This window comes from Gopherus flavomarginatus, chromosome 3, assembly GCF_025201925.1.
Source record: "Gopherus flavomarginatus isolate rGopFla2 chromosome 3, rGopFla2.mat.asm, whole genome shotgun sequence".
NCBI lineage: Eukaryota > Metazoa > Chordata > Testudines > Testudinidae > Gopherus > Gopherus flavomarginatus.
The window spans coordinates 26,393,852-26,408,367 of record NC_066619.1 but is presented as its reverse complement, the minus strand read 5'-3'; the positions used below and the strand labels follow the sequence as shown (position 1 = coordinate 26,408,367).

The following is a 14,516-nucleotide window of genomic DNA, read 5'->3' as shown; positions in this document are numbered from 1 at the left end:
GTGAGGCGGTGAAATACCTCTAGGATTCATTGTTTATCATTATAAGATAAGTCATGATCCTGTCTAATGTGGCTGCACTGTGAGGAAAGGGAATAATACACAACTTGTGTAAGAGCCACCCAGAAAAGCAGTCCCTGGGCTTGTGGGAGCACACAAGCAAATATTTTGTAAGCAATAGGGCCAAATCTTGCAGCCTTTGCTGACCACAGTAGTCATTAGTCACACAAGAAGTTTCTTTGGGCTATTCAGTGGTAATATGTAGCATGGTGCAAGTCAGATTCTCTTATACTTGGTTAGATTCCCTGAGACATACTTACAACCACTTATCAATGTGTAAGGGAGTCCAAGTTAGTGTAACTTACATCTTTTGCAGGCTGCTTGGAGTGTAGGTTAGAGCAGTGTGCGGCTATTTTAACTTTCACATTCTTACACCCTCCTGTTAGTTACTTGGCTGCTGTATTCCTTTCTTCTACTCCTTAGCAGGCACATTACCTCAGTTTAGATTCCCTTACATTCAGAGGGTCAAAGCTGAGACAGTGGGACAAGTTCTGAAGTGATGTGAGGGAAGGTATAAACTACCGTCTAGACCATCCCTGATAGACATTTATCTAACCTACTCTTAAATATCTCCAGAGATGGAGATTCCACAACCTCCCTAGGCAATGATTCGGAATATGTTCAAGTTTTTATAACATGCATGCTATTTTTTAAAATGTTCTAAAAATGACTAAAAAAAAAATCATTGGAGATGTACTGTATTTCTGGTTTAGATTGGGACTATACACTTTTCTTACTGAGCTGAGCAAAGTTGAGAAGAATGTTGATATATTGCCCTAATCGAATAAAGAACACATTTTTTTGTTTCCTTTTATAAAAGAATGCCCACAAGAAAGCTTTGCAATCATACAACATCAAATCATGCAGTGTTCTCTATGTTCTGCTTGGAACTGCATTTCTTTTTGATGAATGGCAGATATATAAACTTTCATCAAATCTCTCTCTCTCTCTCTCTCTCTCACACACACACATGCTTACCCTCACACACCTAGTGTTAATTGCTAATTTGCTCTACTGTTGTCATTAAAACGAGGTAATTGGGGTATATGTATGTAGCTGTTCTGCCTGTCAGGATCCAATGACTAGAAAAACATAATCTTCTGAAACCGTTCCCTATCTCCTTTTTGGTAAGTGCTATGTAAAGTGACTCTGGCGTCATTCACTGCCCACCCCATTATGTTAATCTTTCTGGCTTTACATATCTCCTCCCAAAGACGAGCCTTTACTGAGAAGTGTATACTTAGCTGTCAGAGACAGTAACATAAGAGCATACTCAGTAAATGCTTGTTTTACTTCATCTACAACATTTTGTGCCATGGAGCAATGTTCTTTGAATCTGGTATAACTGCTTTAACAAGGTGTTACTTTGAGTTTCTGCATTAGAAGCTCATCTCAACAGAAGAATGCAAAGCAGGAATTGTTAGCATTCGGGCAGCTGTTTGGAAAACACAGTTTCTATGCAGGATTTTAAACTACTGAAATTAGGCTTGGGTTTGGGGTTTTTTTTTATCTTCAAAAGAAGAGCTGGTAAGACTAAACCACAAGTTCTGGGCCAGATAAGCTGAAACTGTTTTTTTTTTAACTATAAGAACCATAAGTATGAAACACCAAGAAGTTCCTGCTAGTGAAGCAAATGTATTATACACAGGGATAGGACCTTCGTGTACAGGTAACAATATTGCAGTCAGCTCTGTGCATCACATGAAGGACAAACCTTACCTCACCAAACGGAGAGGATGTCCCAGTGATCCTTGGACTGTGAACCAAGCTACCAGTACTCATGTGCAAAAACAAACCATCAGCAATCAGTTCCACAGCTTGGGTAACAGCAAATTAAACCGCAGCGATGAATGCTACACAGGTAGGTTTTGTATGACTAATGTTTTGTATACTTGTGCTCCCACAGCAAATATTTTTGGTGAATGGGATAGTTGTAGACATATTGACCAAACTCTGTTCCCCATTATACGCATGCTGTCCCAGTAATATTAATGGAGTTGCAAAGATGTAAATGAAGACTGCATTTGGTCAGAAATGCTTTTCATCCTAAACTCTTAAAATTATGATTCTATCAATGTAACTCTGCAAGGATCTGTGGTTTGTGCTCCCAGCTGAGTTAAAAAAGACTGCATGTTCAAGATTGCTGCATTTTGAAATCCCAGAGGGGTCCCGGGTCTAGATTTTGCTATAAATGTAAATTCCACTCAGTCCCTCTTTCTTCCAAAGGATGTTGAGTTCTGTATCATTGAAACTTTTGCAGCTTTCAGAGAGGCTTGGCCTAGCACAGCTCGTGGAAGTGGCGCTCACTGCCAGGGCTGTATTCAGTGCTATGTCCTATGCTGAGCACTTTGGCAGTGAGAGCAGGGCTGGCTCATTAGGATAACCAAAGAGCCCCATAATTACACAGGTGGACCAAAAAAAAAATCATGGCTTTTTGGAGGAGCAGGAAGAGGAAGTATTTGAAAGTGAATTATCTGAAATTATTAACAGCAGCTCAAAAGGAGGAAAGACACTGCCAAGAAAAAGTTTCTGGATTATTGACCAATAAAAAAATCTGTGTGTGATAGTACAAACTATTGCTAAACCAAGAGCTGGTCTAGTGCACTAAGAACAGTGCTAGGAGTAAGGCACTTCTGAGGTCTGATCCTGGTTCTGCCACTGATTGAATTTATAGTTCTGGGCAAATTACTTAGGCCCCAACCCAGGAAACATTTAAGCAGGTGCTTAATGTTAACTACAAGTAGTCCCATTTATTCACATGCTTAAAATTAAGAATGTACTTACTTTCTTTCCTGGATCAAAACATTAACTTCTCTATGTCTGTTTCTCAACAAGAAAAATGAGGAAACTAATACTTAACTAGGATGCTGTAATGTTGAATATTTGTATTGTGCTTTATGAATATTAAATGTATGCTAATTATTACGACCCTTCCTAAGATGACTACTGCATGGGCTGGAGTGTTAGGTTATATATAATAATAGTGAGCATGGGGATGTCAAAGAGTCTCGAGTGTTTATGAAGCAATTCTTTGTTCTTGGCACAGTTTCCCTGGTTTAGTGGCACAGTTACTGCTGCCACAGCAGCTCTGCTAGAATTACATTATTGTGATGTGACTTCCAAAAATACTTACAACATGCACTTGTTTGAAAGGAGGCCTCACGTTTTTTCACAGACTGTAGTCTTTAAAAAGTCTTTGTTAAGCCCTATCCAATGCCCACATTGTGCTTGGAATTGAACTGGCCACTGCTGTGTACACAAGGTATCTATATGCTGTGTCTGAAAACATCACAGGGAGCAGGCTTATAACCAAGTTATTATGACCAGTGTGAACAAGGATATTTTTAGAAAAATCCTTCATAGATCCATGCTATACAAGCATGCTGTTGACGTGGGATAATAAATAGCACCGTTTGGTAACTCTCACTCCACACAGAACAAACAGATGGTGCTTGAGCCCTATAGCAACAGATATTGTGGCTAGTACAGTATTAATGCAAGAGTGAACATGGTCTAACAAGTAATGGCCCAATCCTGCAAAGTCTTGGTCACGTGACTGGCAGTAGTGGGATTATTCATGTGAGTATGGGCTATTTGTGTGATGAAGGATTTGCAGAGTCAGGCCCTAAAAACATAGGAAAGATATTATAAAAGAGTGATTCTAAGCAGCATTATTTAGCCCGAGGTAGCTGGAGGTGCTCTGTCCTTTTCTTTTTCCTAAATACAACGTAAATCGAATCTAAGTTTCCCGAGTAAGTTTGAATCATTGTTGATCTGAGTGGGGCTGTGTAACTCGCTATCTCATTCCCATCACAACTTTTCCCACAACTTGTATCTATATCATGCTATTTGAAACAGAGGTTGACAATGTATATTTATTTGCCTTTTATATAGTGTCTTTCATCAGCGCATTGTATGGTATATAGGAATCTCTTCAGCGAAATGTAGGGTACGTCTACACTGCAATAAAACACCCACGGTTGGCCTCTGTCAACTGATTCTGGCTTGTGGGCTTGGGAGCAGAGCTATAAATTGCAGTTAAATTGTAGTATAGACATTCAGGCTCAGGTTAGAGCCTGGGCTCTGGGACTCTCCCCCTTCACAGAGTCCCAGAGGTCAGGCACCAGCCTGAGCCTAAATATCTGCACCGGAATTTTACAGCCCTATAGCCCGAACAAGCCTGAGTCAGCAGACATGGGCCAGCTGTGGGTGTTTAATTGCAGTGTAGACCAGTGTAGATTGGACTAGAGCTGGTTAAAACCTGAAATTTGTGTTCTGCTGGAAATTCCAACATTTCAACATTTTCTGTCATCCCAATTTGAAACAAAAAGACAAAAATGTTCACAAAATAGAAATTCTGAAAAAATGTTTCAATAAGGTTGAAGTGCTTCATTTTGACTATCATTTTTACTTAAAAGTCAAACAATACAATTGAAACAAAGCACTTTGACCCTATGAAAACGAAGTGCTTTGACTTTGTTGAAACAAAACGTTTGTTTGCATGGAAAATACATTCCTGCTAAATGTTTAGATTTTGTCAAATCAGCATGTTTTATGGAAAACTGTTCTGTTGGAAAATTTTTGACCAGATCTACTGTGGACATCTCATTAAGACGTTGTTTGAAAATTGTGCACCACCAACAAAACTACCAAAAACACTTCCTGTTGCATCTTTCAGTGTCCTTGGATGTCTGCTATCCAAGCACTTGTCAGACCCACTTCTGCTTAGCTTGTGAAGTCTGACAGGACCACAGTTTGATGATGTGGTATGGCTGGAAGATGGTCACTTCTAGGACTGCAGAGTCAAATTTACCTCCATGCTACTCCTCTAACCTGTTTTATATTTCATGGTTCTGCTTTTTTGTGGCTGATAAAGGGAATACAGTAGATGTTGAGTATTTGAATTTTAATAAAGCATTTCTTTGTGTCACAAAATCTTAATAGAAAAATATATTTAAATGAGCTGGAAGAGAGCTGCTATCATATGGATTTAAAACTGGCTGTGTATCAAGTTGTAGGGGGATGATTTTTTTAATTTTCTTGGGATGTGATCCTGTAGGGTTCACTTCTGAGGCCTCTCAGCTCCTTTTAAATTGAAGTCAATAGAGTCAAGGACATTAAGGCCAAGATTTTTAAACATCGGAGTCTAAATTTAGGATCCCAGGTCCATACTTAGGTTTCTAAATAACTGGTCTGATTTTCATAAATTCTGAGCAACCAACAGTTTCCAGTGACTTCACTGGGAGTTCCTGGATGCTCAGAACTTAAAAATAAGGTTTGTTATTCAGGAACACACACAGAAATTTACGAGCCTAACTATAGGCTACTATTTTTTTGAAAGTCCTTGTCTAAAAGTCTTGCAGGAGGTTCTCTGCATTTTACAGACTTAAACTACTGTTTTTCCTGTATCTCTAATTTTGTCCCATGTAATGTTCCTTACTTGAGTTTTGGCAATGAAAACTAGGATTGTGCACTTCAAAGAGATCAGGAAGGGACCTGAGAGCTTGGCTGAAATCCTTGCTGCACACCCACTTGCCTGAAAGCTAACTATGTTTTTTTACTGTGATGTTTAATCAGATCTATAAAATGTAAACCACACTTTGCCAGCATGTTTTGGCAAGTCCTGTTTTAACCATGAGGCTTCACTGATTTTTGACTGCAATCTATAGGAATGTAGACAGTTGTTTCTTGGTATCCAAAAGTAATGTGCTAAGAAGCAGTTTTAGAACTGAAACAAAATAAGTTTATATAGAAAAGCATCACACTGGTTTTGCACTAAGGTGTGGTTTTTGGTCTGCTTCTGCAATTTATGCTTCTGAAGGGAGTTATGTTTTTTCTGATCCTAGACAATAGTAAACTGTGTTTTTATGTGGAATTTACAGAAGGATGGAAATATCAGTACGCAACTTAACTCTGATGTGTGCTCTTCTGAGACAAATTTAGAGACAAATCCTCAGCTAGTGTAAAGTTAATGTAGTTCCTTTGACTTGACTGAAACTATTCTGGTTTATAATAGATCAGAATCTGTCCTATATTTTAGACCATATTTGTTTTATTCTGTTCTTAGCATTAATAGTTTTGAATATCCTGCGTGATAATAATATTGTAATGCTTTTTAAATGTGATCAATTGCTCTAAACTTTACAGATTTTAATGAATGGTAGGACAAACTTGTCTGTCTATTTATGTCTCCTCTGAGTGTCCATCATTGTAATATCCAAGTACCTTTGAAGAGGTAATAACCAAAATCACAATAAGTGAGGAATCTAATTTTCCCCTCTACTTCTCCCAAGACATTCACAAGATAGCTGAATAGTGTATCACTTGAAATAATACATCTGCAGAATATTAGTATTAAAACTTTGCAAAACATGCCACATATACTCTAATTTTATTTCTTGTATGTTGTTTCCTAGGAGCTAGAAAACATAAAATCCCAAACCTGATTTACAATAGCTGTACTTTTCATTCTGGTTTACGGTATTTCATCTAAGTGTTTGTGTTTTGGCTGCTTGTTTATGAGAGTTAGCAATCAAATTATTATCAATAGGTTTTGAAGTTTAGTAACCCATTAAGGTGAATATAATCACGTGTCTCCTGAATATTGACACTGTTCCTGTCTGCAGACTCAGCAAAACAGAAATATATTGACATCAAGAATAAAGCTATCTTCACAATCATAAGGTAGAACTGAATGGTGAGGGCAATTGTGGAGATTCTATTTATTTTTCAAAAAAAGTATGTGGACAAGACCATATTATACTGTACTTAACAGTATATTATGCAGATTGTACTGCAGCGCTGATAGGCCTAACTTGGGTCAGACAATTTTCTGGTTATAGTGTCTGATGCTAAAAGTGGCAAACAAAAATGTCCCACTGCTATTAGTTTTTTGCGCTAGAGAACATTTAAACTAGTTCTGATTTTTTTTCCTCTAAGAATTCATCATACTGTTAAATAGTTTTTATATTAGCTTGTGTAAGTGTTGCTGTATTAATTTCTGCAAATAATAATCAAATGTTAGTGAAAACATGGTACAGTGTTGTATAGTATTAGCCAGCTTCTGCGCTCCACTTATATTGTATCAAGAAATATAAGGGTAGAAATTATATTCAAAGACATTGATATTCTCAATTAATAGTTTTTGGTTTTAAAAAATGGTCCTTTCTACATTTCACTGAGCTCTTATAAAGACCAAAATTCTGAATGAGAGAGAATAAAAAATCCAAAAAGATGTCAGGCAGCAGGATTCCACTTACTTGGAAAGAGCCACATCATAAAATAGATACAACATAGGGGAAAGACTTCTAACAGGAGCAAGAGCTGTGGCAAATTGTGATGGATCTGTTGGCCATTTTAAGGCCTCTCAATTTGTGAACTGGGTGAAAGACAGCAGTGAAAATTTGAGATACTTGCCTTACAACAGGTCAGTAGCACAACATCAGCAAAACAGCCTGAAAAAGACTGGCCAGCTGTGTAGGAAAACTTTTAAAATACAGCTTTTTCCAGTTTTAGCCTAATTTTGAATTGAATTCACTCTGTAAGGTGTAGCCACTATCTAGCATTAATGTTTACTTTCCTGGAAGATTAATAATTACTACTAACATTTCACTTTCTTCAAATTTCACTGGCTGGCTCCTGAATAATATTTGTCATGCAAACTATATTACAAAAGCTAGGTGTTGGTACATCTCTAGTAAAGTAGAGAGAGCCTAAGTATTCTAAGTAATTTTTCCACTCTACTCCATGCTGATTAGGCCTCAACAGGAGTATTGTGTACAGTTCTGGATGCCATATTTCAGGAAAGATGTGGATAAATTGGAGGAAGTCCAGAGAAGAGCAACAAAACTGATTAAAGGTCTAGAAAACCAGACCAATGAGGAAAGATTGAAGAAATTTGGTTTGTTTATTCTGGAGAAGAGAGGATATGAAAACAGTTCTCAATCACATAAAAGGTTGCTACAAGGAGGAGAGAGAAAAAAAATTCTCCTTAATCTCTGAGGATAGGACAAGAAGCAATGGGTTTAAATTGCAGCAAGGGATGTTTAGGTTGGACATTAGGAAAAACTTCCTAACTGTCAGGGTAGTGAAGCACTGGAATAAATTGTCTAGTGAGGTTGTGGGATCTCTGTCATTGGATATTTTTAAAAGCAGGCTAGACAAACACCTGTCAGGGCTGGTCTAGATAATACTTAGTCCCGCTTTGAGTGCAGGGGACTGGATTAGAAGACCTCTTGAGGACCTTTTCAGTAGGGATGCCAGTTTTGGTTGGATGTATTCCTGGAGATTTCTTCACATGATATAATCTTTAATTAAAGATTAATATTTAATTCCTAGAGACTCCAGGCCAATCCTGGAGGGTTGGCATTGACAACCCTACCTTCCAGTACTATGATTCTATGTCAGAATTCACTGGTTTCTTGGTTTTCTAATTTACCCAGCGTGGAACACTGGCAAGTGGGATGGACTGGAATGGAACGCAGAACTCTGTATGAGAAAATCAATTGTTTATTTCCTTAACATAAGAGAGACAAGATAGGTGAGGTCCTATCTTTTACTAGACCAACTTCTGTTGGTGAAAGAGACAAGCTTTCAAGCTTCACAGGGTTCTTCTTTAGCTTGAAAGCTTATCTTTTACTGGACTGACATCTGTTGGTCAAAAAGACTTTACCTCACTTACCTTGTCTGTCTAAAATCCTGGTTCCAACATGGCTACAACAGCACTCTTTAACATAAGGCAGCCAGCACTGATTTATAATTACAGTCAAAGTTGGCAAAGAAAATATAGATTTTGAACTACAAAAAAAGTTGACATTTTCAAATGCAGATGCCTACATTTAAGAATCCTTATCCATGTTAAAAATGGCCTCATTTTCAGAGTTGCTGTGCACTCACAGATGCTACTGAAGTCAGTGGAGGCTTCTAGAGTACGACATACAGGAGATACAGGCACTTCTGTTTAGGTGTATAAATATATATTTAGATACCTAACTTTAGGTATCCATGTTTCAAACTGTTTTTTTTTTAAATGTTTTCAAACACCTGCTCAAATGTGAGTCACAGAACACTGAAGGTAAAACAATTTTTTAAATATTTTCAGATGCAAAAGAAAACTAATTAATTTTGCAGACTGCAAAGAGACAACAATTTGTAACTGTTATCTTTTCTCCATGGGCCCATCTCTCATCCTTTGTTTTTTAGGTTTTTCTCATGCTTTGGGATGTCTGAAGCTAGGGCACTGACAGCAACCTTAGTCTTTGCTTCTGATCAAGAAACTGAGCTGGACTTAAGTTCAGGCCGCTCTCCAATCTGTCCTCCAAGGCCACGAATCATTTACCTGTCCTCAGGACAATATGCACCAGTAATCCCAAACCAGCCAAAAACTTCCTTAAATTAAAAACAAAGCAAAAAACTTCAACTTTGGGAACACAGAAAATCAATAAAAATAAAAGTAAACCTTACAGTTTTGCACTGCAGGCTGAAATTACCACACACCTAGCTGGGTAAACAGACTTTTTCACGTTACAGGTAGACTTAATGTAGGCAATTTTACATCCTGGATTCAGCTATATCCTTGCTTGTCTTTCTGCTTAATGCTTCCTGTGCTCACTCAGCATCCAGCAATTGTGTTTTTCCAGGTTTGATCTCCTTTTCTCCCCCGAGCCAAATTTTAAAAACATGATCTCCATTTGTGCATGTGCAGTTGATAGAACCTGTTACCTGCATGCAGAGGTGACAGTGCTTAAAAACATGTACAACAAGTGCAAGACCAGACTGAAGTCTGAAAATATAATCTGTAATTAATTATAGTCTGTAATAGTCTGTATATACTGTAATTACAATATTATTATTCATCATTTCCCAGCATCCTCTTTTCATCATCCTCTTTTGGATGTTTTGTTTAAGGAAGTAAAAGTCACAGAGATTTTTTCGTAATGTGACCTACATTTCCTTTTTAACAGTTCAGGGCTTTCTAGCTGTGGTGAATTAAATGTCTGATTTAAAAAAAAAATCATGAATAAGAATTTATATTGCACAATCCTTCATCAAAAGTGAGATTCTTTAAAAACTGCCATAGGGAAAAATACTCCTTGGAGACCCACACAGCCAATCTCAGCTCTAATATTCCACCCCCATGTATGTGTATGGAACTCAAGTAGCAGCTCAAATATTCTGCTTTCCCTTATATGTGCATGACTCAGAGCTCACATAGGGAAGAGCAGAGGAATAGTGCTGGGAGCCATGATCTGTGCAGATGGAAGAGAACAGAATATTGTAGCTAGGATCCATGCTTCACACACATGGGGAAGAGCAAGTTTTAGACCAGAAATCTGAATCCCTCACATGTAAGGGAGAGCAGAATATCAGATCCAGGTTTCAATTCCTCACATGTAAGCAGGATATTGGAACCAGGCAGATGATTCACAAGGGAGTTAACCTGGCAATTCTAATACTTGCCGTAGGGCATGGGATCATTCTACAACTCTCAAGGCAGGAGACATGAGGCCAGGTCCTTTCTAATTCAGCAGCTTCCGGGGATTTGTAGAAAGGGAAAAGGAGTCCAAGCTATGGGGATTATTTATGGGCAGACACTCCTTCTCTTGGCTGAGAGTGGTGAATTATTCCTGTCCTAGTATTCAGAGGCAACTCCTTTGGCAAGCTTCTGCGGTCACTTTTTTCTAGCAGCTCCTTCACCCAAAAGTAGTTGAACGGCTCAGGACTGGAGCAACCTGGTCTTACCCACTCTCTCACCAGACTGTGTCTGTGTGTCCTCCTCCCTGCAATGAGGAGGCGGGGCTGCCCAATCCTACCCCTCTTCTTTCTTGGCCCTGACTCATTGTCTATGTGCATGGCCGTGGCTGCTGCTGCTGCTAATGACAAAGGGCCACCTCTTCCTGGGGACACTGTGCCTGTTTGTATGCCCCCTGCTGATGCTAAAGAAACAAAGAAGCTGTCCCTCTCCTCCCTTTTCCTTTCCCAGCATGTAACAGCACTGACAGTGTCAACCCTGTTCAGCAATGCAAAAACCTCAAATTAAGCCAAGACAGTTAGAATTAACATAGTCATTTGAATGTGCGAATTCCCCAGTGTTACTGGCCTTACAGAACTGATTAGTTAGGTCTTTATCACTCATTCCTAGTAGGACGTCTGTACAAGATTTTTATTTAAACATGCTAGAAATTTTAAAAGTTTATTATAATTTGATACATAGGATTTTTTTTTACAAAGATTACTAATGAATTCATTCCAGGAAAATGCTGAGAGGCCTGAACACCCACAATACCCACACTACTGGGGATACACAGGGTTTTCCCCTGATTTTGGTAGCAGCAGCATAGATCCCTGAAGATGACATGACTTGATCTGAGAAGAGCTCTTTCCTCAGGCACAAGTGGAGATAATGGTGATTCTATTTTCTAAAACAGAATACACCTATTAATGTCAGTAATTCCCAGTTTAGAACTGTTATTGGGGGGCGGGGGAAAGTGTTCTGGCAAAGGGTTTCCTAACCCTGCAGCCTTCTAGCTCCAGTCAGGATGACTCAGTGATAGCTGATGTAGAATCAGTGAGTTCCTTTCTCACTCTAATTCTTTCTTTGCTAATGCAATATGCTCCAGGCTTTAAAATGGTAAATGTATCTTAAAAATATTGTGCTGGATTTTACATTTTAAGAGGTAATTTGAAGGTGTCCTTTAGTATTTAATAAATGAATATCACAATGAACTGTTATTGTTTATATCAGTGGTTCTCACTGTGACACTTTTGTATTTTTATGTCTGATTTTTGTGAGCAAGAAGTTTTTAAGTGAAGTGAAACTTGCAAGACAAATCAGATGCCTGAAAGGGATACAGTAGCTTGGAAAGGTTGAGAGCCACTGGTTTATATGTACTATTCCCCCTCTGCTGGATAGACGTGGAATTGCTCATCTAAGTGCTGCAGCACGTCCTATCAGATAACAGAGATTTTCTTTTAGGTTGAGGGGGATTGTGCTTGTTGAGCCAAAGCTCTCTTCCTGCTCTCACTGTGAAAGACAATATAATGACAATCATGAAGTCCTTGGTGATCACAGATGTGTTAATATTTCGTTGCCAGAAATACTGATGTGGCTAAATTCAGCCCTTACGTAAGCAGGAGTAAAAATAAGAGTAAGGACTGCAAGATGGGCCACAATATTTGTAAATTACTTTGAAAATTTAAAAAATAACTATAGTAACACTCCATATTAATTATTATAATTATTACCTTGTTTCTAAACTACTGTCAGTTCACTCCAGTGATAAATAATCAGTTTCATGGTTTTGCACCTGGTTTCTGTGAGCAGTACTTATTTACATGGGTAATTTAACAATTGTTGAAATATTTTATTACGAAGTGTTAAGCTCTAGTGAAGGGGTGGCCAAACTTACTGACGCTCCGAGCCACATATGACGCAAGGGGGACGCCTCAGGGCAGAGGTGGGGAGCTGCCGCAAGGGGGGTGGGAAAGGGTGCCTCGGGGCAGGGGTGCGCGGGGGGGTGGGCAAGGTGGAAGTTTCGCCTAGGGTGCAAAACATCCTTGCACTGGCCCTGCGTGTGGGAGGTGCCTGCTTGGGGCTTCAGCCCCACTCCTGCTGAAGTCCTGAGCCCCAGCAGGCACACCCTGAGGGGCTCAAGCCCTGAGTCCCTCTTCCACTGGGCAGAAGTCAGAAGTGACGTGTGGGGGGAGGCATGTGGGGTCATGTCCCCCACCCCCATTTTTGCCAGGTTTTTCTGGCCTCACTTGGTCTCATGGTGCGATTTAGCCCCCTCACTGCACTGCAGCTGCTGGAGCCGGCATGCTGGGAGCTGCATCTATGGGGAGAGGCAGCGGCAAACAGCTGGGAGCTGCAAGGATAGCCACTGTCTCGCCCCAAGAAGCTAAAGGGGGGGCATAATTTAAAGATTCACCTCCCCCCAATATCTTAAGTCATGCCCTCCCAAGGCCACACACCCCTTACTCTCAGTAGTCCCTCCCTGCAGCACCCAGGTGTTAGCTCCCTGTGGAGAGGCCGTGGGTCACAGCTGGCTTTAGGCCTAGTCCACCAATTCCCCCGAATCGGGCCCTGCACCTAAGAGGGCCCTGCACCCAGTGAGAATCCTTTCCCTGGCTAGAGGCGCCTTTTTAATTTTTACTCACCTGGCGGCACTCCGGGTCTTCAGCGGCACTTCAGCGGTGGGCCCTTTGCTTGCTCCTGGTCTTCGGCGGCACTTCGGCAGTGGGTCCTTCAGTGCCACCGAAGACCTGGAGTGAGTGAAGGACCCACAGCCGAAGTGCCGCTGAAGACCCAGAGCGCCGCCAGGTAAGTATAAGCCCCACGTGTTTTTTTAACATGTGGTGTTTTGGTTTTTTTTTAAGTCACCCCTGCCAGGGCCCTGTCGAAACTATTCGAATTGAGCCCTGCACTTCCTAAAGCTGGCCCTGGCCGTGGCAAACAGATAGGAGCAGCAGGGAGGGGCCACTGCTCTCAGCAGGCACCAGTTGTCTCTGGCAAAGGCCCCACTGTTGGGGGGATAGAAGCCCTGTGCTTCCCGCCCCTCCAGTCTGGTAGGTAGAGAATGGGGGAGGAACGTGGGGGGCTCAAGCTGCACTTGAACTGTAAAAGAGCTGCATGCAGCTCACGAGCTGCAGTTTGGCCACCCCGCTCTAATGGAAGGCTTATTATACCGTTAAGCAACAGTCTGACCACCAATGAGTATGCAAACCAGGATAAAGATGTCACTCTTACGTTTGCAGAACTGTGTGTGTTGGGAAAAGGTAAATATTTTAATGTGATCCAGTGGAAAGTCCCTGTTATAAAAATCACATCTTTGTAAGGTATATTCAGCCATCTCAATGTTTTTAAAATGGTGAGTGGCAAGTAGGGTGATCAGATGTCCCGATTATATAGGGATAGTCCTGATATGTGGGGCTTTGTCTTATATGGGTGCCTATTACCACACGCCCCTCCCCGCCACTCCTCGTCCCAATTTTCCACATTTGCTATCTGGTCACCCCTGTGGCAAGACTCCAAATGACCGGTGTGGGCCAAATTTTGCGTCTTCCTTTGCAATTACATCAAGCCATTCACTGCAGAATGAAAGGGGTTTTTTTTCAGTCTGTTTGCTGCACAGGGGTTGTATAAAGGCCTGACCTTACTCAGATAATTGATCCCAGGCAAGTCACATGTGAAATGGGTTGCAGAACTGTGGTCTTTAGTCCACTAGTTGAAATAGCTAGAAAATGTTGGGGGGGGGGGGGGAGAATGAAAATGGGGATCTATTAAGAGCAGACTACAACTCAAATCAGCTTGTCCCTACCCTACTGCACATCCCCTTCTTACTGGAAAGGGAAGAGGAAAGGTCCTGAACCAGGAAATGACCAGGTTCTATTTGAAAACAGTGGCTGCATGGCTAGCCTGGTGCTGCAAAGAAGCAGCCCCAGGAACTGTGTACAGAGCCACA

The 14,516-nt window shown here is 40.5% G+C and overlaps 1 protein-coding gene across 1 annotated transcript in view; it reads left to right on the top strand.

The window, feature by feature from the left end:
- The first annotated feature begins 1,297 nt into the window (after positions 1 to 1,297).
- RANBP3L (RAN binding protein 3 like) overlaps positions 1,298 to 14,516 on the top strand; it is a 38,171-nt gene continuing 24,952 nt past the window's right edge. Inside the window, exon 1 of the mRNA XM_050943850.1 lies at positions 1,298 to 1,918. Coding sequence (XP_050799807.1) covers positions 1,657 to 1,918 — 262 coding nt within the window. The 5' untranslated portion in view covers positions 1,298 to 1,656. The remainder of the gene's footprint in view (positions 1,919 to 14,516) is intronic.